This window comes from Salvelinus alpinus, chromosome 2, assembly GCF_045679555.1.
Source record: "Salvelinus alpinus chromosome 2, SLU_Salpinus.1, whole genome shotgun sequence".
Classification (NCBI taxonomy): Eukaryota; Metazoa; Chordata; class Actinopteri; order Salmoniformes; family Salmonidae; genus Salvelinus; species Salvelinus alpinus.
The window spans coordinates 116,527,855-116,550,736 of NC_092087.1; the positions used below are offsets into that span (position 1 = coordinate 116,527,855).

A 22,882-nucleotide genomic window follows, 5' to 3' on the forward strand; every position below is an offset into this window, starting at 1 on the left:
CCATGTTATAGAACAGTGGTAGTCTAACCTCTCCTCTGGGACCTCCAGCCGTTCCATGTTATAGAACAGTGGTAGTCTAACCTCTCCTCTGGGACCTCCAGCCGTTCCATGTTATAGAACAGTGGTAGTCTAACCTCTCCTCTGGGACCCCCAGCCGTTCCATGTTATAGAACAGTGGTAGTCTAACCTCTCCTCTGGGACCCCCAGCCGTTCCATGTTATAGAACAGTGGTAGTCTAACCTCTCCTCTGGGACCCCCAGCCGTTCCATGTTATAGAACAGTGGTAGTCTAACCTCTCCTCTGGGACCCCCAGCCGTTCCATGTTATAGAACAGTGGTAGTCTAACCTCTCCTCTGGGACCCCCAGCCGTTCCATGTTATAGAACAGTGGTAGTCTAACCTCTCCTCTGGGACCTCCAGCCGTTCCATGTTATAGAACAGTGGTAGTCTAACCTCTCCTCTGGGACCTCCAGCCGTTCCATGTTATAGAACAGTGGTAGTCTAACCTCTCCTCTGGGACCCCCAGCCGTTCCATGTTATAGAACAGTGGTAGTCTAACCTCTCCTCTGGGACCTCCAGCCGTTCCATGTTATAGAACAGTGGTAGTCTAACCTCTCCTCTGGGACCTCCAGCCGTTCCATGTTATAGAACAGTGGTAGTCTAACCTCTCCTCTGGGACCCCCAGCCGTTCCATGTTATAGAACAGTGGTAGTCTAACCTCTCCTCTGGGACCCCCAGCCGTTCCATGTTATAGAACAGTGGTAGTCTAACCTCTCCTCTGGGACCTCCAGCCGTTCCATGTTATAGAACAGTGGTAGTCTAACCTCTCCTCTGGGACCTCCAGCCGTTCCATGTTATAGAACAGTGGTAGTCTAACCTCTCCTCTGGGACCCCCAGCCGTTCCATGTTATAGAACAGTGGTAGTCTAACCTCTCCTCTGGGACCCCCAGCCGCTCCATGTTATAGAACAGTGGTAGTCTAACCTCTCCTCTGGGACCTCCAGCCGTTCCATGTTATAGAACAGTGGTAGTCTAACCTCTCCTCTGGGACCCCCAGCCGTTCCATGTTATAGAACAGTGGTAGTCTAACCTCTCCTCTGGGACCTCCAGCCGTTCCATGTTATAGAACAGTGGTAGTCTAACCTCTCCTCTGGGACCTCCAGCCGTTCCATGTTATAGAACAGTGGTAGTCTAACCTCTCCTCTGGGACCTCCAGCCGTTCCATGTTATAGAACAGTGGTAGTCTAACCTCTCCTCTGGGACCTCCAGCCGTTCCATGTTATAGAACAGTGGTAGTCTAACCTCTCCTCCTGATTCAACTGGTCAACTCGTCATCAAGCCCTTGACGAGGTGAATCAGGTGAGTTCAGAGCTACCACATAATTGTGAAACGTCTGGGGCTCCTCGAGGAGAGAACCACTGGTCTAGAGTGTGTGTGTGTGTGTGTGTGTGTGTGTGTGTGTGTGTGTGTGTGTGTGTGTGTGTGTGTGTGTGTGTGTGTGTGTGTGTGTGTATATATATGTGTGTGTGTGTGTATATACAGTGGGGAGAACAAGTATTTGATACACTGACAATTTTGCAGGTTTTCCTACTTACAAAGCATGTAGAGGTCTGTAATTTTTATCATAGGTACACTTCAACTGTGAGAGAAGGAATCTAAAACAAAAATCCAGAAAATCACATTGTATGATTTTTAATTAATTAATTTGCATTTTATTGCATGACATAAGTATTTGATACATCAGAAAAGCAGAACTGAATATTTGGTACAGAAACCTTAGTTTGCAATTACAGAGATCATACGTTTCCTGTAGTTCTTGACCAGGTTTGCACACACTGCAGCAGGGATTTTGGCCCACTCCTCCATACAGACCTTCTCCAGATCCTTCAGGTTTCGGGGCTGTCGCTGGGCAATACGGACTTTCGGCTCCCTCCAAAGATTTTCTATTGGGTTCAGGTCTGGAGACTGGCTAGGCCACTCCAGGACCTTGAGATGCTTCTTACGGAGCCACTCCTTAGTTGCCCTGGCTGTGTGTTTCGGGTCGTTGTCATGCTGGAAGACCCAGCCACGACCCATCTTCAATGCTCTTACTGAGGGAAGGAGGTTGTTGGTCAAGATCTCGCGATACATGGCCCCATCCATCCTCCCTTCAATACGGTGCAGTCGTCCTGTCCCCTTTGCAGAAAAGCATCCCCAAAGAATGATGTTTCCACCTCCATGCTTCACGGTTGGGATGGTGTTCTTGGGGTTGTACTCATCCTTCTATTCCTCCAAACACGGCGAGTGGAGTTTAGAGCAAAAAGCTCTATTTTTGTCTCATCAGACCACATGACCTTCTCCCATTCCTCCTCTGGATCATCCAGATGGTCATTGGCAAACTTCAGACGGGCCTGGACATGCGCTGGCTTGAGCAGGGGGACCTTGCGTGCGCTGCAGGATTTTAATCCATGACGGCGTAGTGTGTTACTAATGGTTTTCTTTGAGACTGTGGTCCCAGCTCTCTTCAGGTCATTGACCAGGTCCTGCCGTGTAGTTCTGGGCTGATCCCTCACATTCCTCATGATCATTGATGCCCCACGAGGTGAGATCTTGCATGGAGCCCCAGACCGAGGGTGATTGACCGTCATCTTGAACTTCTTCCATTTTCTAATAATTGTGCCAACAGTTGTTGCCTTCTCACCAAGCTGCTTGGCTATTGTCCTGTAGCCCATCCCAGCCTTGTACAGGTCTACAATTTATCCCTGATGTCCTTACACAGCTCTCTGGTCTTGGCCATTGTGGAGAGGTTGGAGTCTGTTTGATTGAGTGTGTGGACAGGTGTCTTTTATACAGGTAACGAGTTCAAACAGGTGCAGTTAATACAGGTAATGAGTGGAGAACAGGAGGGCTTCTTAAAGAAAAACTAACAGGTCTGTGAGAGCCGGAATTCTTACTGGTTGGTAGGTGATCAAATACTTATGTCATGCAATAAAATGCAAATTAATTACTTAAAAATCATACAATGTGATTTTCTGGATTTTTGTTTTAGATTCCGTCTCTCACAGTTGAAGTGTACCTATGATAAAAATGACAGACCTCTACATGCTTTGTAAGTAGGAAAACCTGCAAAATCGGCAGTGTATCAAATACTTGTTCTCCCCACTGTATATATGTGTGTGTGTGTGTGTGTGTGTGTGTGTGTGTGTGTGTGTGTGTGTGTGTGTGTGTGTGTGTGTGTGTGTGTGTGTGTGTGTGTGTGTGTGTGTGTGTGTGTTTGTGTGTGTGTGTGTGTGTGAGACTCACCGGCGACCTGGGGTCCAGGGCGTTGCTTGTATCCGTAGAGACGGCACTGCCCCGTCGTGATTGGCTGTCGCACGTTGTGGGCGTGGCCACGGTGTGCAGGATGAGCGGCGGGCGTTGCCGCGGGGACGGTGGCGGCGGCTGTTGCCACGGTGACTGTGTGGGCGGGAGGGGCATGGAGGCTCGGGGGTTCAGAAGGCCATTAGGGGTCAACATCATCGCCTGGAGCTTCAACTCTGTAGGGGTTAGAGGTCAGGGTTCACGGTGTGTTCTAATTATGAGGACCTATGAGAACCGTGTATAATACACAGGATAAAGACACCAAGTCTGGAACCAACAGGACCCTGAACAGCTTCTACCCCCAAGCCATAAGACAGACAGGTTAAAGGTCTGGAACCAACAGGACCCTGAACAGCTTCTACCCCCCAAGCCGTAAGACAGACAGGTTAAAGGTCTGGAACCAACAGGACACCTGAACAGCTTCTACCCCCAAGCCATAAGACAGACAGGTTAAAGGTCTGGAACCAACAGGACCCTGAACAGCTTCTACCCCCAAGCCATAAGACAGACAGGTTAAAGGTCTGGAACCAACAGGACCCTGAACAGCTTCTACCCCCAAGCCATAAGACAGACAGGTTAAAGGTCTGGAACCAACAGGACCCTGAACAGCTTCTACCCCCAAGCCATAAGACAGACAGGTTAAAGGTCTGGAACCAACAGGACCCTGAACAGCTTCTACCCCCAAGCCATAAGACAGACAGGTTAAAGGTCTGGAACCAACAGGACCCTGAACAGCTTCTACCCCCAAGCCATAAGACAGACAGGTTAAAGGTCTGGAACCAACAGGACCCTGAACAGCTTCTACCCCCAAGCCATAAGACAGACAGGTTAAAGGTCTGGAACCAACAGGACAATGAACAGCTTCTACCCCCAAGCCATAAGACAGACAGGTTAAAGGTCTGGAACCTACCGAACCCTGAACAGCTTCTACCCCCAAGCCATAAGACAGACAGGTTAAAGGTCTGGAACCAACAGGACCCTGAACAGCTTCTACCCCCAAGCCATAAGACAGACAGGTTAAAGGTCTGGAACCAACAGGACCCTGAACAGCTTCTACCCCCAAGCCATAAGACAGACAGGTTAAAGGTCTGGAACCAACAGGACCCTGAACAGCTTCTACCCCCAAGCCATAAGACAGACAGGTTAAAGGTCTGGAACCAACAGGACCCTGAACAGCTTCTACCCCCAAGCCATAAGACAGACAGGTTAAAGGTCTGGAACCAACAGGACCCTGAACAGCTTCTACCCCCAAGCCATAAGACAGACAGGTTAAAGGTCTGGAACCAACAGGACCCTGAACAGCTTCTACCCCCAAGCCATAAGACAGACAGGTTAAAGGTCTGGAACCAACAGGACCCTGAACAGCTTCTACCCCCAAGCCAAAAGACAGACAGGTTAAAGGTCTGGAACCAACAGGACCCTGAACAGCTTCTACCCCCAAGCCATAAGACAGACAGGTTAAAGGTCTGGAACCAACAGGACCCTGAACAGCTTCTACCCCCAAGCCATAAGACAGACAGGTTAAAGGTCTGGAACCAACAGGACCCTGAACAGCTTCTACCCCCAAGCCATAAGACAGACAGGTTAAAGGTCTGGAACCAACAGGACCCTGAACAGCTTCTACCCCCAAGCCATAAGACAGACAGGTTAAAGGTCTGGAACCAACAGGACCCTGAACAGCTTCTACCCCCAAGCCATAAGACAGACAGGTTAAAGGTCTGGAACCAACAGGACCCTGAACAGCTTCTACCCCCAAGCCATAAGACAGACAGGTTAAAGGTCTGGAACCAACAGAACCCTGAACAGCTTCTACCCCCAAGCCATAAGACAGACAGGTTAAAGGTCTGGAACCAACAGGACCCTGAACAGCTTCTACCCCCAAGCCATAAGACAGACAGGTTAAAGGTCTGGAACCAACAGGACCCTGAACAGCTTCTACCCCCAAGCCATAAGACAGACAGGTTAAAGGTCTGGAACCAACAGGACCCTGAACAGCTTCTACCCCCAAGCCATAAGACAGACAGGTTAAAGGTCTGGAACCAACAGGACCCTGAACAGCTTCTACCCCCAAGCCAAAAGACAGACAGGTTAAAGGTCTGGAACCAACAGGACCCTGAACAGCTTCTACCCCCAAGCCATAAGACAGACAGGTTAAAGGTCTGGAACCAACAGGACCCTGAACAGCTTCTACCCCCAAGCCATAAGACAGACAGGTTAAAGGTCTGGAACCAACAGGACCCTGAACAGCTTCTACCCCCAAGCCATAAGACAGACAGGTTAAAGGTCTGGAACCAACAGGACCCTGAACAGCTTCTACCCCCAAGCCATAAGACAGACAGGTTAAAGGTCTGGAACCAACAGGACCCTGAACAGCTTCTACCCCCCAAGCCATAAGACAGACAGGTTAAAGGTCTGGAACCAACAGGACCCTGAACAGCTTCTACCCCCAAGCCATAAGACAGACAGGTTAAAGGTCTGGAACCAACAGAACAATGAACAGCTTCTACCCCCAAGCCATAAGACAGACAGGTTAAAGGTCTGGAACCTACCGAACCCTGAACAGCTTCTACCCCCAAGCCATAAGACAGACAGGTTAAAGGTCTGGAACCAACAGGACCCTGAACAGCTTCTACCCCCAAGCCATAAGACAGACAGGTTAAAGGTCTGGAACCAACAGGACCCTGAACAGCTTCTACCCCCAAGCCATAAGACAGACAGGTTAAAGGTCTGGAACCAACAGGACCCTGAACAGCTTCTACCCCCAAGCCATAAGACAGACAGGTTAAAGGTCTGGAACCAACAGGACCCTGAACAGCTTCTACCCCCAAGCCATAAGACAGACAGGTTAAAGGTCTGGAACCAACAGGACCCTGAACAGCTTCTACCCCCAAGCCATAAGACAGACAGGTTAAAGGTCTGGAACCAACAGGACCCTGAACAGCTTCTAACCCCAAGCCAAAAGACAGACAGGTTAAAGGTCTGGAACCAACAGGACCCTGAACAGCTTCTACCCCCAAGCCATAAGACAGACAGGTTAAAGGTCTGGAACCAACAGGACCCTGAACAGCTTCTACCCCCAAGCCATAAGACAGACAGGTTAAAGGTCTGGAACCAACAGGACCCTGAACAGCTTCTACCCCCAAGCCATAAGACAGACAGGTTAAAGGTCTGGAACCAACAGGACCCTGAACAGCTTCTACCCCCAAGCCAAAAGACAGACAGGTTAAAGGTCTGGAACCAACAGGACCCTGAACAGCTTCTACCCCCAAGCCATAAGACAGACAGGTTAAAGGTCTGGAACCAACAGGACCCTGAACAGCTTCTACCCCCAACCCATAAGACAGACAGGTTAAAGGTCTGGAACCAACAGGACCCTGAACAGCTTCTACCCCCAAGCCATAAGACAGACAGTTTAAAGGTCTGGAACCAACAGGACCCTGAACAGCTTCTACCCCCAAGCCATAAGACAGACAGGTTAAAGATCTGGAACCAACAGGACCCTGAACAGCTTCTACCCCCAAGCCATAAGACAGACAGGTTAAAGGTCAGGAACCAACAGGACCCTGAACAGCTTCTACCCCCAAGCCATAAGACAGACAGGTTAAAGGTCTGGAACCAACAGGACCCTGAACAGCTTCTACCCCCAAGCCGTAAGACAGACAGGTTAAAGGTCTGGAACCAACAGGACCCTGAACAGCTTCTACCCCCAAGCCATAAGACAGACAGGTTAAAGGTCTGGAACCAACAGGACCCTGAACAGCTTCTACCCCCAAGCCATAAGACAGACAGGTTAAAGGTCTGGAACCAACAGGACCCTGAACAGCTTCTACCCCCAAGCCATAAGACAGACAGGTTAAAGGTCTGGAACCAACAGGACCCTGAACAGCTTCTACCCCCAAGCCATAAGACAGACAGGTTAAAGGTCTGGAACCAACAGGACCCTGAACAGCTTCTACCCCCAAGCCATAAGACAGACAGGTTAAAGGTCTGGAACCAACAGGACCCTGAACAGCTTCTACCCCCAAGCCATAAGACAGACAGGTTAAAGGTCTGGAACCAACAGGACCCTGAACAGCTTCTACCCCCAAGCCATAAGACAGACAGGTTAAAGGTCTGGAACCAACAGGACCCTGAACAGCTTCTACCCCCAAGCCATAAGACAGACAGGTTAAAGGTCTGGAACCAACAGGACTCTGAACAGTCACTGATGACACGTGAAGGTCCTACATGATAGAGTGGTAATGATGTCACTGATGACACATACAGGAAGATAGGTCCTACATGATAGAGTGGTAATGATGTCACTGATGACACATCGAGGAAGATAGGTCCTACATGATAGAGTGGTAATGATGTCACTGATGACACATCGAGGAAGATAGGTCCTACATGATAGAGTGGTAATGATGTCACATACAGGAAGATAGGTCCTACATGATAGAGTGGTAATGATGTCACTGATGACACATCAAGGAAGATAGGTCCTACATGATAGAGTGGTAATGATGTCACTGATGACACATCAAGGAAGATAGGTCCTACATGATAGAGTGGTAATGATGTCACATCAAGGAAGATAGGTCCTACATGATAGAGTGGTAATGATGTCACTGATGACACATCAAGGAAGATAGGTCCTACATGATAGAGTGGTAATGATGTCACATCAAGGAAGATAGGTCCTACATGATAGAGTGGTAATGATGTCACTGATGACACATCAAGGAAGATAGGTCCTACATGATAGAGTGGTAATGATGTCACTGATGACACGTCAAGGAAGAGAGGTCCTACATGATAGAGTGGTAATGATGTCACTGATGACACATACAGGAAGATAGGTCCTACATGATAGAGTGGTAATGATGTCACATACAGGAAGATAGGTCCTACATGATAGAGTGGTAATGATGTCACTGATGACACGTCAAGGAAGAGAGGTCCTACATGATAGAGTGGTAATGATGTCACTGATGACACATACAGGAAGATAGGTCCTACATGATAGAGTGGTAATGATGTCACATACAGGAAGATAGGTCCTACATGATAGAGTGGTTGGTTATCCAACTGATCTAGTCCTTTCTGTCATCCTGTGAACCCGGTTCATGAATTTAAAACAAATCCTGCAGTGTTGATACTACGTGCATTAATTCCATTAAATGTGAAATGTCTAAATATGGAATTACAATTCAATTCCAATTCAATAAGTCCAAACAGTCTATTTCAAATCAATTCCAAAAGTTAATTGGAATTGATCCCAGCCAAGGTGTGTGTGTGTGTGTGTGTGTGTGTGTGTGTGTGTGTGTGTGTGTGTGTGTGTGTGTGTGTGTGTGTGTGTGTGTGTGTGTGTGTGTGTGTGTGTGTGTGTGTGTGTGTGTGTGTGTGTGTGTGTGTGTGTGTGTGTGTGTGTGTGTGTGTGTGTGTGTGTGTGTGTGTGTGTGTGTGTGTGTGTGTGTGTCTCTGTGTGTGTGTGTGTGTGTGTGTGTGTGTGTGTGTGTGTGTATACCTGCTGAATACAGGTCCTTCATCTTCTCCTCCTCTTCTAAGGTCGACAGTTTCTCATCGTCGTCCTCTGACCTGTTAGCATCACCCTGATGAAGATACAATCATCATCATCACCACCACCACCATCATCATCATCATCACCACCATCATCACCACCACCATCATCATCACCACCACCATCACCACCATCATCACCATCACCACCACCATCATCATCACCATCATCCTCACCATCATCCTCACCATCATCCTCACCATCATCACCATCATCACCACCATCATCATCATCACCACCACCACCATCATCACCATCATCACCACCATCATCACCACCATCATCACCACCATCATCATCATCATCACCACCACCATCATCACCATCACCACCACCATCATCCTCACCATCATCCTCACCATCATCCTCACCATCATCACCACCATCACCATCATCACCACCATCATCCTCACCATCATCCTCACCATCATCACCATCATCAGCACCATCATCACCATCACCACCATCATCCTCACCATCACCACCACCACCATCATCACCACCACCATCATCATCACCACCACCATCACCACCATCATCACCATCACCACCACCATCATCACCACCATCACCACCACCATCACCACCATCATCACCACCACCATCATCATCACCACCACCACCATCATCATCATCACCATCATCGGAGGCTGTCATGTGCCTTTTACTGAGGAGTGGCTTCCGTCTGGCCACTCTACCATAAAGGCCTGAATGTTGGAATGCTGCAGAGATGGTTGTCCTTCTGGAAGGTTCTCCCATCTCCACAGAGGAACTCTAGAGCTCTGTCAGAGAAACCATTGGGTTCTTGGTCACCTCTCTGACCAAGGCCCTTCTCCCAAGATTTCTCAGTTTGGCCAGACGGCCAGCTCTAGGAAGAGTCTTGCTGGTTCCAAACTTCTTCCATTTAAGAATGATGGAGGCCACTGTGTTCTTGGAGACCTTCAATGCTGCAGACATGTATTGGTACCTTTCCCTAGATCTGTGCCTCGACACAATCCTATCTCGGAGCTCTGCGGACAATTCCTTCAACCTCATGGCTTGGTTTTTGCTCTGACATGCACTGTCAACTGTGGGACGTTATATAGACAGGTGTGTGCCTTTCCAAATCATGTCCAATCAATTGAATTTACCACAGGTGGACTCCAATCAAGTTGTAGAAACATCTCAAGGATGATCAATGGAAACAGGATAAACCTGAGCTCAATTTAGAGTCTCATAGCAAAGGGTCTGAATACTTATGTAAATAAGGTTTATTGATGAGGATTTTTAGTTATTTAATACATTTTAGAATAATGCTGTAAAATGTGGAAAAGGGAAGGGGTCAGAATACTTTCCTGAAACCACGGTATATACACTGAGTGTACAAAAACCTTCCTGATATTTAGTTTCTGCAATAAAGATTTTCACCTGAGTTGAGAGGAGAGAAACATGGATGGGGGAAAGAGAGACAAAGAGAGAGAGAGAGAGAGAGACAGAGTGAGAGAGAGAGAGCGAGAGATAGGGAGACAGAGAGAGAGGGAGAGAGAGGCAAAAGTGTGTGTGTGCGTGTGCGTGCGTGTGTGTGTGTGTGTGTGGCCCTTTGTGTGTGTGTAATAGATCAGGTCCCAGAGGTGTAACTGTGTGTGTGATGTTCAGATGAAAACAGGAAACAACAGCTGGACAACCAGTATCAAAACAACCTCCTGGGCCAGCGGGACTGTGTGTGTGTGTGTGTGTGTGTGTGTGTGTGTGTGTGTGTGTGTGTGTGTGTGTGTGTGTGTGTGTGTGTGTGTGTGTGTGTGTGTGTGTGTGTGTGTGTGTGTGAGGGAGAGAGTGGGTGATGGAGGTAGAGATGGATGAATGAAGGGAGGGATGGATGGAGGTAGAGATGGATGAAGGGAGGGATGGATGGATGAAGGGAGGGATGGAGGGATTCTATAAATAATGTCCAACCAGATATAACCCCGGCCTGTAAAAGCCCATAGAATACTGTAGAAACTAGTAGAACCCCATAGAATACTGTAGAAACTAGTAGAACCCCATAGAACCCTGTAGAAAGTAGTAGAACCCCATAGAATCCTGTAGAAACTAGTAGAACCCCATAGAATCCTGTAGAAACTAGTAGAACCCAGTAGTAGAACCCCATAGAATCCTGTAGAAACTAGTAGAACCCCATAGAATTCTGTAGAAACTAGTAGAACCCCATAAAATCCTGTAGAAACTAGTAGAACCCCATAGAATACTGTAGAAACTAGTAAAAAACCCATAGAACCCTGTAGAAAGTAGTAGAACCCCATAGAATCCTGTAGAAACTAGTAGAACCCCATAGAATCATGTAGAACCCAGTAGTAGAACCCCATAGAATCCTGTAGAAACTAGTAGAACCCCATATAATCCTATAGAAAGTAGTAGAACCCCATAGAATCCTGTAGAAACTAGTAGAACCCAGTAGTAGAACCCCATAGAATCCTGTAGAAACTAGTAGAACCCAGTAGTAGAACCACATAGAATCCAGTAGAAACTAGTAGAACCCAGTAGTAGAACCCCATAGAATACTGTACAAACTAGTAGAACCCCATAGAACCCTGTAGAAAGTAGTAGAACCCCATAGAATCCTGTAGAAACTAGTAGAACCCCATAGAATCCTGTAGAAACTAGTAGAACCCCGTAGTAGAACCCCATAGAATCCTGTAGAAACTAGTAGAACCCAGTAGTAGAACCCCATATAATCCTGTAGAAACTAGTAGAACCCCAAAGAATCCTGTAGAAACTAGTAGAACCCCATAGAATCCTGTAGAAACTAGTAGAACCCCATAGAATCCTGTAGAAACTAGTAGAACCCAGTAGTAGAACCCCATAGAATCCTGTAGTAACTAGTAGAACCCAGTAGTAGAACCCCATAGAATCCTGTAGTAACTAGTAGAACCCCAAAGAATCCTGTAGAAACTAGTAGAACCCCATAGAATCCTGTAGAAACTAGTAGAACCCCATAGAATCCTGTAGAAACTAGTAGAACCCCATAGAATCCTGTAGAAACGAGTAGAACCCAGTAGTAGAACCCCATAGAATCCTGTAGAAACTAGTAAAACCCCAAAGAATCCTGTAAAACTAGTAGAACCCCATAGAATCCTGTAGAAACTAGTAGAACCCCATAGAATCCTGTATAAACTAGTAGAACCCCATAGAATCCTGTAGAAACTAGTAGAACCCCATAGAATCCTGTAGAAACTAGTAGAACCCCATAGAATCCTGTAGAAACTAGTAGAACCCAGTAGTAGAACCCCATAGAATCCTGTAGAAACTAGTAGAACCCCATAGAATCCTGTAGAAACTAGTAGAACCCCATAGAATACTGTAGAAACTAGTAGAACCCCATAGAATCGTGTAGAAACTAGTAGAACCCAGTAGTAGAACCCCATAGAATCCTGTAGAAACTAGTAGAACCCCATAGAATCCTGTAGAAACTAGTAGAACCCCATAGAATCCTGTAGAAACTAGTAGAACCCCATAGAATCCTGTAGAAACTAGTAAACCAGCCCAGCCCGGCCGAAAACCCCATAGAATCCTGTAGAAACTAGTAGAACCCCATAGAATCCTGTAGAAACTAGTAGAACCCCATAGAATCCTGTAGAAACTAGTAGAACACAGAGTAGAACCCCATAGAATCCTGTAGAATACTAGTAGAACCCCATAGAATCCTGTCAGAAACTAGTAGAACCCCATAGAATCCTGTCCGAAACTAGTAAAACCCCATAGAATCCTGTAGAAACTAGTAAAACCACCATAGAATCCTGTAGAAACTAGTAGAACCCCATAGAATCCTGTAGAAACTAGTAGAACCCCATAGAATCCTGTAGAAACTAGTAGAACCCCATAGAATCCTGTAGAAACGAGTAGAACCCAGTAGTAGAACCCCATAGAATCCTGTAGAAACTAGTAGAACCCCATAGAATCCTGTAGAAACTAGTAGAACCCCATAGAATCCTGTAGAAACTAGTAGAACCCCATAGAATCCTGTAGAAACGAGTAGAACCCAGTAGTAGAACCCCATAGAATCCTGTAGAAACTAGTAGAACCCCATAGAATCCTGTAGAAACTAGTAGAACCCCATAGAATCCTGTAGAAACTAGTAGAACCCCATAGAATCCTGTAGAAACTAGTAGAACCCAGTAGTAGAACCCCATAGAATCCTGTAGAAACTAGTAGAACCCCAAAGAATCCTGTAGAAACTAGTAGAACCCCATAGAATCCTGTAGAAACTAGTAGAACCCCATAGAATCCTGTAGAAACTAGTAGAACCCCATAGAATCCTGTAGAAACTAGTAGAACCCCATAGAATCCTGTAGAAACTAGTAGAACCCCATAGAATCCTGTAGAAACTAGTAGAACCCAGTAGTAGAACCCCATAGAATCCTGTAGAAACTAGTAGAACCCCATAGAATCCTGTAGAAACTAGTAGAACCCCATAGAATACTGTAGAAACTAGTAGAACCCCATAGAATCGTGTAGAAACTAGTAGAACCCAGTAGTAGAACCCCATAGAATCCTGTAGAAACTAGTAGAACCCAATAGAATCCTGTAGAAACTAGTAAAACCCCATAGAATCCTGTAGATACTAGTAGAACCCCATAGAATCCTTCAGAAACTAGTAGAACCCAGCCCAGCCCGGCCTGTAAAACCCCATAGAATCCTGTAGAAACTAGTAGAACCCCATAGAATCATGTAGAAACTAGTAGAACCCCATAGAATCCTGTAGAAACTAGTAGAACACACTAGTAGAACCCCATAGAATCCTGTAGAAACTAGTAGAACACAGTAGTAGAACCCCATAGAATCCTGTAGAAACTAGTAGAACCCCATAGAATCCTGTAGAAACTAGTAGAACCCCATAGAATACTGTAGAAACTAGTAAAAAAAACATAGAATCCTGTAGAAACTAGTAGAACACCATAGAATCCTGTAGAAACTAGTAGAACCCCATAGAATACTGTAGAAACTAGTAAAAACCCCATAGAATCCTGTAGATACTAGTAGAACCCCATAGAATCCTTCAGAAACTAGTAGAACCCAGCCCAGCCCGGCCTGTAAAACCCCATAGAATCCTGTAGAAACTAGTAAAACCCCATAGAATCCTGTAGAAACGAGTAGAACCCCACAGAATCCTGTAGAAACTAGTAGAACCCCATAGAATCCTGTAGAAACTAGTAGAACCCAGCAGAACACTTGCCTCCGCCTGGAAGCCCTCCACCAAGATGGCCACCAGCAGGTTGAAGAGGACGTAGTTCCCAAACGTCATCAGAGCTACAAAGTAGAGAGCAGCGAGAGGAGAGGTGGAGGCCATGCCATTATACAGGACCACATTCCAGTCCTCTTGAGTCAGGATCTAGAGACAGAAAGAGGGATGAGAGAGGAGAGAGGAGAGAGAGGGATGAGAGAGGAGAGAGAGGGATGAGAGAGGAGAGAGGAGAGATGAGAGAGGAGAGAGGAGAGATGAGAGAGGAGAGAGAGGGATGAGAGAAGAGAGAGGAGAGAGAGGGATGAGAGAGGAGAGAGAGGGATGAGAGAGGAGAGCGAGGGATGAGAGAAAGGGAGAGGGATGAGAGGAGGGATGAGAGAGGAGAGAGAGGGATGAGAGAGGAGAGAGGAGAGATGAGAGAGGAGAGAGAGGGATGAGAGAGGAGAGAGGAGGGATGAGAGAGGAGAGAGAGGGATGAGAGAGGAGAGAGAGGGATGAGAGAGGAGAGAGAGGGATGAGAGAGGAGAGAGGAGAGAAGAGGGATGAGAGAGGAGAGAGAGGGATGAGAGAGGAGAGAGAGGGATGAGAGAGGAGAGAGGAGAGAAGAGGGATGAGAGAGGAGAGAGAGGGATGAGAGAGGAGAGAGAGGGATGAGAGAGGAGAGAAGAGGGATGAGAGAGGAGAGAGAGGGATGAGAGAGGAGAGAAGAGGGATGAGAGAGGGATGAGAGGAGGGATGAGAGAGGAGAGAGAGGGATGAGAGAGGAGAGAGAGGGATGAGAGGAGGGATGAGAGAGAGGGAGAGGGATGAGAGGAGGGATGAGAGATGAGAGAGGAGGGATGAGAGATGAGAGAGGAGGGATGAGAGAGGAGAGAGAGGGATGAGAGAGGAGAGAGAGGGATGAGAGAGGAGGGATGAGAGATGAGAGATGAGGGATGAGAGAGGAGAGAGAGGGATGAGAGAGGAGGGATGAGAGAAAGGGAGAGGGATGAGAGGAGGGATGAGAGAGTAGAGAGTGGGATGAGAGGCCAGCCAGCATGCGTGCGTGTGTGTGTGTGTGTGTGTGTACCTGGAACACAGTGACGATAGCCCAGAGCAGCGAGTCAAAGTTCTTCCTGTCAGGTAGCGTGTCTCCACTGTCCAGCTTCAGACCAAACTTACAGCCGAACAGATGCATGCCGAGGATACTGCAACACACACACACACACACACATTACACATTACACATTACACACACACACACACACACACACACACACACACACACACACACACACACACACACACACACACACACACACACACACACACACACACACACACACACACACACACACACCATGGACACACACACATAATATACACATGATGTCATCTAAGACCTAACAACATACCTGACTATGATGTCATCTAAGACCTGACAACACACCTGACTATGATGTCATCTAAGACCTGACAACATACCTGACTATGATGTCATCTAAGACCTGACAACATACCTGACTATGATGTCATCTAAGACCTGACAACATACCTGACTATGATGATGATGTCATCTAAGACCTGACAACACACCTGACTATGATGTCATCTAAGACCTGACAACATACCTGACTATGATGATGATGTCATCTAAGACCTGACAACACACCTGACTATGATGTCATCTAAGACCTGACAACATACCTGACTATGATGTCATCTAAGACCTGACAACATACCTGACTATGATGATGATGTCATCTAAGACCTGACAACATACCTGACTATGATGTCATCTAAGACCTGACAACACACCTGACTATGATGATGATGTCATCTAAGACCTGACAACATACCTGACTATGATGATGATGTCATCTAAGACCTGACAACATACCTGACTATGATGTCATCTAAGACCTGACAACATACCTGACTATGATGTCATCTAAGACCTGACAACACACCTGACTATGATGATGATGTCATCTAAGACCTGACAACATACCTGACTATGATGTCATCTAAGACCTGACAACATACCTGACTATGATGTCATCTAAGACTTGACAACATACCTGACTATGATGATGATGTCATCTAAGACCTGACAACATACCTGACTATGATGTCATCTAAGACCTGACAACACACCTGACTATGATGATGATGTCATCTAAGACCTGACAACATACCTGACTATGATGTCATCTAAGACCTGACAACATACCTGACTATGATGTCATCTAAGACCTGACAACATACCTGACTATGATGTCATCTAAGACCTGACAACACACCTGACTATGATGTCATCTAAGACCTGACAACATACCTGACTATGATGATGATGTCATCTAAGACCTGACAACATACCTGACTATGATGTCATCTAAGACCTGACAACATACCTGACTATGATGTCATCTAAGACCTGACAACATACCTGACTATGATGTCATCTAAGACCTGACAACATACCTGACTATGATGATGATGTCATCTAAGACCTGACAACATACCTGACTATGATGTCATCTAAGACCTGACAACATACCTGACTATGATGTCATCTAAGACCTGACAACATACCTGACTATGATGTCATCTAAGACCTGACAACATACCTGACTATGATGATGATGTCATCTAAGACCTGACAACATACCTGACTATGATGTCATCTAAGACCTGACAACATACCTGACTATGATGTCATCTAAGACCTGACAACATACCTGACTATGACGTCATCTAAAACCTGACAACATACCTGACTATGATGATGATGTCATCTAAGACCTGACAACATACCTGACTATGATGTCATCTAAGACATGACAACATACCTGCCTATGATGTCATCTAAGACCTGACAACACACCTGACTATGACTATGATGTCATCTAAGACCTGACAACATACCTGACTATGATGTCATCTAAGACCTGACAACACACCTGACTATGATGATGATGTCATCTAAGACCTGACAACATACCTGACTATGATGTCATCTAAGACCTGACAACATACCTGACTATGATGTCATCTAAGACCTGACAACATACCTGACTATGAAGTCATCTAAGACCTGACAACATACCTGACTATGATGTCATCTAAGACCTGACAACATACCTGACTATGATGTCATCTAAGACCTGACAACATACCTGACTATGATGATGATGTCATCTAAGACCTGACAACATACCTGACTATGATGTCATCTAAGACCTGACAACATACCTGAATATGAAGATGAAGAGCATGAGCAGCATGCAGAAGGTGGCTACATTGTCCATAGTCTTCATCAGAACCACCAGCTGTCTGCGCAGGGCGGGCAGGAACCTGACCAGCTTTAGGACACGCAGCAGACGGAACGTACGCAGGACTGACAGACCGCCGTCCGCCTGGCCAATGATCTCCCATACACTTTGAGAGAAACACATAAAACGCTTAGCATCGAGCAGCAAGGTACAGCTAGCTTAGCATCGAGCAGCAAGGTACAGCTAGCTTAGCATCGTGCAGCAAGGTACAGCTAGCTTAGCATTGAGCAGCAAGGTACAGCTAGCTTAGCATCGAGCAGCAAGGTAAAGCTAGCTTAACATCGAGCAGCAAGGTACAGCTAGTTTAGCATCGAGCAGCAAGGTACAGCTAGCTTAGCTTCAAGCAGCAAGTTATAGCTAGTTAAGCATCGAGCAGCAAGGTACAGCTAGCTTAGCATCGAGCAGCAAGGTACAGCTAGCTTAGCATTGAGCAGCAAGGTACAGCTAGCTTAGCATCGAGCAGCAAGGTAAAGCTAGCTTAGCATCGAGCAGCAAGGTACAGCTAGTTTAGCATCGAGCAGCAAGGTACAGCTAGCTTAGCTTCAAGCAGCAAGTTATAGCTAGTTAAGCATCGAGCAGCAAGGTACAGCTAGCTTAGTATCAGGCAGCAAGGTACAGCTAGTTAAGCATTGAGCAGCAAGGCATAGCTAGTTCAGCATTGAACAGCAGGTTATAGCTAGTTTAGCATCGAGCAGCAAGTTATAGCTAGCTTAGCATCGAGCAGCAAGGTACAGCTAGCTTAGTATCAGGCAGCAAGGTACAGCTAGTTAAGCATTGAGCAGCAAGGCATAGCTAGTTCAGCATTGAACAGCAGGTTATAGCTAGTTTAGCATCGAGCAGCAAGTTATAGCTAGCTTAGCATCGAGCAGCAAGGTACAGCTAGCTTAGCATCGAGCAGCAAGGTACAGCTAGCTTTGCATTGAGCAGCAAGGTACAGCTAGCTTAGCATCGAGCAGCAAGGTAAAGCTAGCTTAGCATCGAAGAGCAAGGTACAGCTAGTTTAGCATCGAGCAGCAAGGTACAGCTAGCTTAGCTTCAAGCAGCAAGTATAGCTAGTTAAGCATCGAGCAGCAAGGTACAGCTAGCTTAGTATCAGGCAGCAAGGTACAGCTAGTTAAGCATTGAGCAGCAAGGCATAGCTAGTTCAGCATTGAACAGCAGGTTATAGCTAGTTTAGCATCGAGCAGCAAGTTATAGCTAGCTTAGCATCGAGCAGCAAGGTACAGCTAGCTTAGCATCGATCAGCAAGTTACAGCTAGTTTTGCATCGAACAGCAGGTTATAGCTAGCTTAGCATCGAGCAGCAAGTTACAGCTAGTTTAGCATCGATCAGCAAGGTACAGCTAGCTTAGCTTCAAGCAGCAAGTATAGCTAGTTAAGCATCGAGCAGCAAGGTACAGCTAGCTTAGTATCAGGCAGCAAGGTACAGCTAGTTAAGCATTGAGCAGCAAGGCATAGCTAGTTCAGCATTGAACAGCAGGTTATAGCTAGTTTAGCATCGAGCAGCAAGTTATAGCTAGCTTAGCATCGAGCAGCAAGGTACAGCTAGCTTAGCATCGATCAGCAAGTTACAGCTAGTTTTGCATCGAACAGCAGGTTATAGCTAGCTTAGCATCGAGCAGCAAGTTACAGCTAGTTTAGCATCGATCAGCAAGTTACAGCTAGTTTTGCATCAAACAGCAAGTTATAGCTAGTTTAGCATCGAACAGCAGGTTATAGCTAGCTTAGCATCGAGCAGCAAGTTACAGCTAGTTTAGCATCGAGCAGCAAGTTACAGCTAGCTTAGCAACAAGCATTAACTCCTGGAAAAGTTTTGGTGAATGATACATACAGATATTTCCTGGAAGCACAGACACACACCTAATGATGACGATGACGCTGTCAAAGCCGTTGTACGGGTTCCTGATGTAGCCGAAGAGTCCGAAGGCCAACAGCTTCAGGAGCATCTCCAGACTGAAGAGACTGGTGAACACTAGATTACTGATCTCTAGGATGTCAGTCAGCTCCTGGGGCTAGGGGGAGGGAGGGAGGGAGAGAGAGAGGGGGGGAGGGAGAGAGAGAGAGGGGGTGGGGATAGAGAGAGAGAGAGAGAGAGAGAGAGAGAGAGAGAGAGAGAGAGAGAGAGAGAGAGAGAGAGAGAGAGAGGGGGAGGGAGAGAGGGGGTGGGGATAGAGAGAGAGGGAGAGAGAGAGAGAGAGAGAGAGAGAGAGAGAGAGAGAGAGAGAGAGAGAGAGAGAGAGAGAGAGAGAGAGGGAGAGAGAGAGGAGAGAGAGAGAGAGAGAGAGAGAGTGAGAGAGAGAGAAGAGGAAGGAAGGAAGGGAATATGTCAACAAGAAGAGAAGATTCTTTGGTATAGGCCTCCAGTGCTTTAAAATGGTAAGCGGCAGTTAATGGTAGTACTGTAGTGTGGCCAGTAGGGGGCAGTATACTGTGTCTGGGTTATAGTAGTACTGTAGTGTGGCCAGTAGGGGGCAGTATACTGTGTCTGGGTTATAGTAGTACTGTAGTGTGGACAGTAGGGGACAGTATACTGTGTCTGGGTTATAGTAGTACTGTAGTGTGGCCAGTAGGGGACATTATGCTGTGTCTGGGTTATAGTAGTACTGTAGTGTGGACAGTAGGGGGCAGTATACTGTGTCTGGGTTATAGTAGTACTGTAGTGTGGCCAGTAGGGGACAGTATACTGTGTCTGGGTTATAGTAGTACTGTAGTGTGGACAGTAGGGGACAGTATACTGTGTCTGGGTTATAGTAGTACTGTAGTGTGGACAGTAGGGGACAGTATACTGTGTCTGGGTTATAGTAGTACTGTAGTTTGGCCAGTAGGGGACAGTATACTGTGTCTGGGTTATAGTAGTACTGTAGTGTGGCCAGTAGGGGACAGTAGGGGACAGTATACTGTGTCTGGGTTATAGTAGTACTGTAGTGTGGACAGTAGGGGACAGTATACTGTGTCTGGTTTATAGTAGTACTGTAGTGTGGCCAGTAGGGGACAGTATACTGTGTCTGGTTTATAGTAGTACTGTAGTTTGGCCAGTAGGGGACAGTATACTGTGTCTGGGTTATAGTAGTACTGTAGTGTGGACAGTAGGGGACAGTATACTGTGTCTGGGTTATAGTAGTACTGTAGTGTGGCCAGTAGGGGACAGTATACTGTGTCTGGGTTATAGTAGTACTGTAGTGTGGACAGTAGGGGACAGTAGGGGACAGTAGGGGACAGTATACTGTGTCTGGGTTATAGTAGTACTGTAGTGTGGACAGTAGGGGACAGTATACTGTGTCTGGGTTATAGTAGTACTGTAGTGTGGCCAGTAGGGGACAGTATACTGTGTCTGGTTTATAGTAGTACTGTAGTTTGGCCAGTAGGGGACAGTATACTGTGTCTGGGTTATAGTAGTACTGTAGTGTGGACAGTAGGGGACAGTATACTGTGTCTGGGTTATAGTAGTACTGTAGTGTGGACAGTAGGGGACAGTATACTGTGTCTGGGTTATAGTAGTACTGTAGTGTGGCCAGTAGGGGACAGTATACTGTGTCTGGGTTATAGTAGTACTGTAGTGTGGCCAGTAGGGGACAGTATACTGTGTCTGGGTTATAGTAGTACTGTAGTGTGGCCAGTAGGGGACAGTATACTGTGTCTGGGTTATAGTAGTACTGTAGTGTGGCCAGTAGGGGACATTATACTGTGTCTGGTTTATAGTAGTACTGTAGTGTGGACAGTAGGGGACAGTAGGGGACAGTATACTGTGTCTGGGTTATAGTAGTACTGTAGTGTTGCCAGTAGGGGACAGTATACTGTGTCTGGGTTATAGTAGTACTGTAGTGTGGACAGTAGGGGACAGTATACTGTGTCTGGGTTAAAGTAGTACTGTAGTGTGGGCAGTAGGGGACAGTATACTGTGTCTGGGTTATAGTAGTACTGTAGTGTGGCCAGTAGGGGACAGTATACTGTGTCTGGGTTATAGTAGTACTGTAGTGTGGACAGTAGGGGGCAGTATACTGTGTCTGGGTTATAGTAGTACTGTAGTGTGGCCAGTAGGGGACAGTATACTGTGTCTGGGTTATAGTAGTACTGTAGTGTGGCCAGTAGGGGACAGTATACTGTGTCTGGGTTATAGTAGTACTGTAGTGTGGCCAGTAGGGGACAGTATACTGTGTCTGGTTTATAGTAGTACCGTAGTGTGGCCAGTAGGGGGCAGTATACTGTCTATAGGGTCAGCTGAGGTCAGAACCAATGGAAACATCATTATGAACTAAGGGCGGTAAGACTGGTAAAACAGAATACACATGAACACACACACACAATCTATCCCCTCCTCTCACACTGAGATGTACACTTTAATTAACACCTCAAGCCCTGTAACCTCACACACACACACACACACACACACACACACACACACACACACACACACACAGAGAACACACACTCTGTGGGTACAGCTGGATAGCCTCATCAGGGAGTTGATTAGGAACTTGATAATCCGTCCATAAACATCACATGATTACCAGAGTTTTGATGAAACATAGAAAACCACACACACACACACACACACACACACACACACACACACACTCCTCTCCTCTCCTCTCCTCTCCTCTCCTCTCCTCTCCTCTCCTCTCCTCTCCTCTCCTCTCCTCTCCTGTACCTGTTGGTGGAACTCTATCCCCATACTGAGCGTGTTGATGAGGATGGAGATCATGATCCCTCTGTTGAAGTATCTACTGCTCACCACCTAGAGGGAGTAGAGGGTAGGGGTTAGGGTTAGGGTGTAAGGAGTAGGAGGTAGGGGTTAGGGGTCAAGGTGTAGGGTTATTTGAACATCTTAGTAATAATAATAATAATAGTAATAATTATAATAATATAATAATAATATCAGTAATAATATTATAATATAATAATATAATGATTAATAATAATAACAATAGGAACAATATAATAATAATATTATAATTATAATAATTATATAAATTATAATAATAACAGTAATAATTATAATATAATAATATAATTATGAATAATAATAAGAATAGTAACAATATAATAATAATTTAATAATTATAATAATTATAATAATAACAGTAATAATTATAATATAATATAATTATGAATAATAATAACAATAGTAACAATATAATAATAATTTAATAATTATAATAATATAATAATATTATATTATAATAATATATAATAATATAAAAATATATAATAATAATATAATAATATATAATATAATATAATAATATATAATAATATAATAATAGTACTAATAGTAGTGATAATAATAATAGTAGAATAATATAGTAATCATAATAGAAATATTATATTAATAATATATAATAATATAATATAATAATATATCATAATATAATAGTAGTACTAATAACTAATGTAATTTGTAAAGTACATTTCATACATGTATGAAGAAACATAAACATACCATGTAACATCCTG

At 45.6% G+C, this 22,882-nt stretch overlaps 1 protein-coding gene across 1 annotated transcript in view; it reads right to left on the reverse strand.

Annotated features, from left to right (window-relative positions):
* Positions 1-1,321: 1,321 nt before the first annotated feature.
* Positions 1,322-22,882, reverse strand: part of LOC139542280 (voltage-dependent T-type calcium channel subunit alpha-1H-like) — an 85,556-nt gene continuing 63,995 nt past the window's right edge. Inside the window, exons 10-17 of the mRNA XM_071347520.1 lie at positions 22,077-22,163; positions 19,289-19,440; positions 17,350-17,535; positions 15,185-15,302; positions 14,107-14,262; positions 8,847-8,931; positions 3,281-3,513; positions 1,322-1,339 (exon numbers count right to left, since the gene is read on the reverse strand). Coding sequence (XP_071203621.1) covers positions 1,322-1,339; positions 3,281-3,513; positions 8,847-8,931; positions 14,107-14,262; positions 15,185-15,302; positions 17,350-17,535; positions 19,289-19,440; positions 22,077-22,163 — 1,035 coding nt within the window. The remainder of the gene's footprint in view (positions 1,340-3,280; positions 3,514-8,846; positions 8,932-14,106; positions 14,263-15,184; positions 15,303-17,349; positions 17,536-19,288; positions 19,441-22,076; positions 22,164-22,882) is intronic.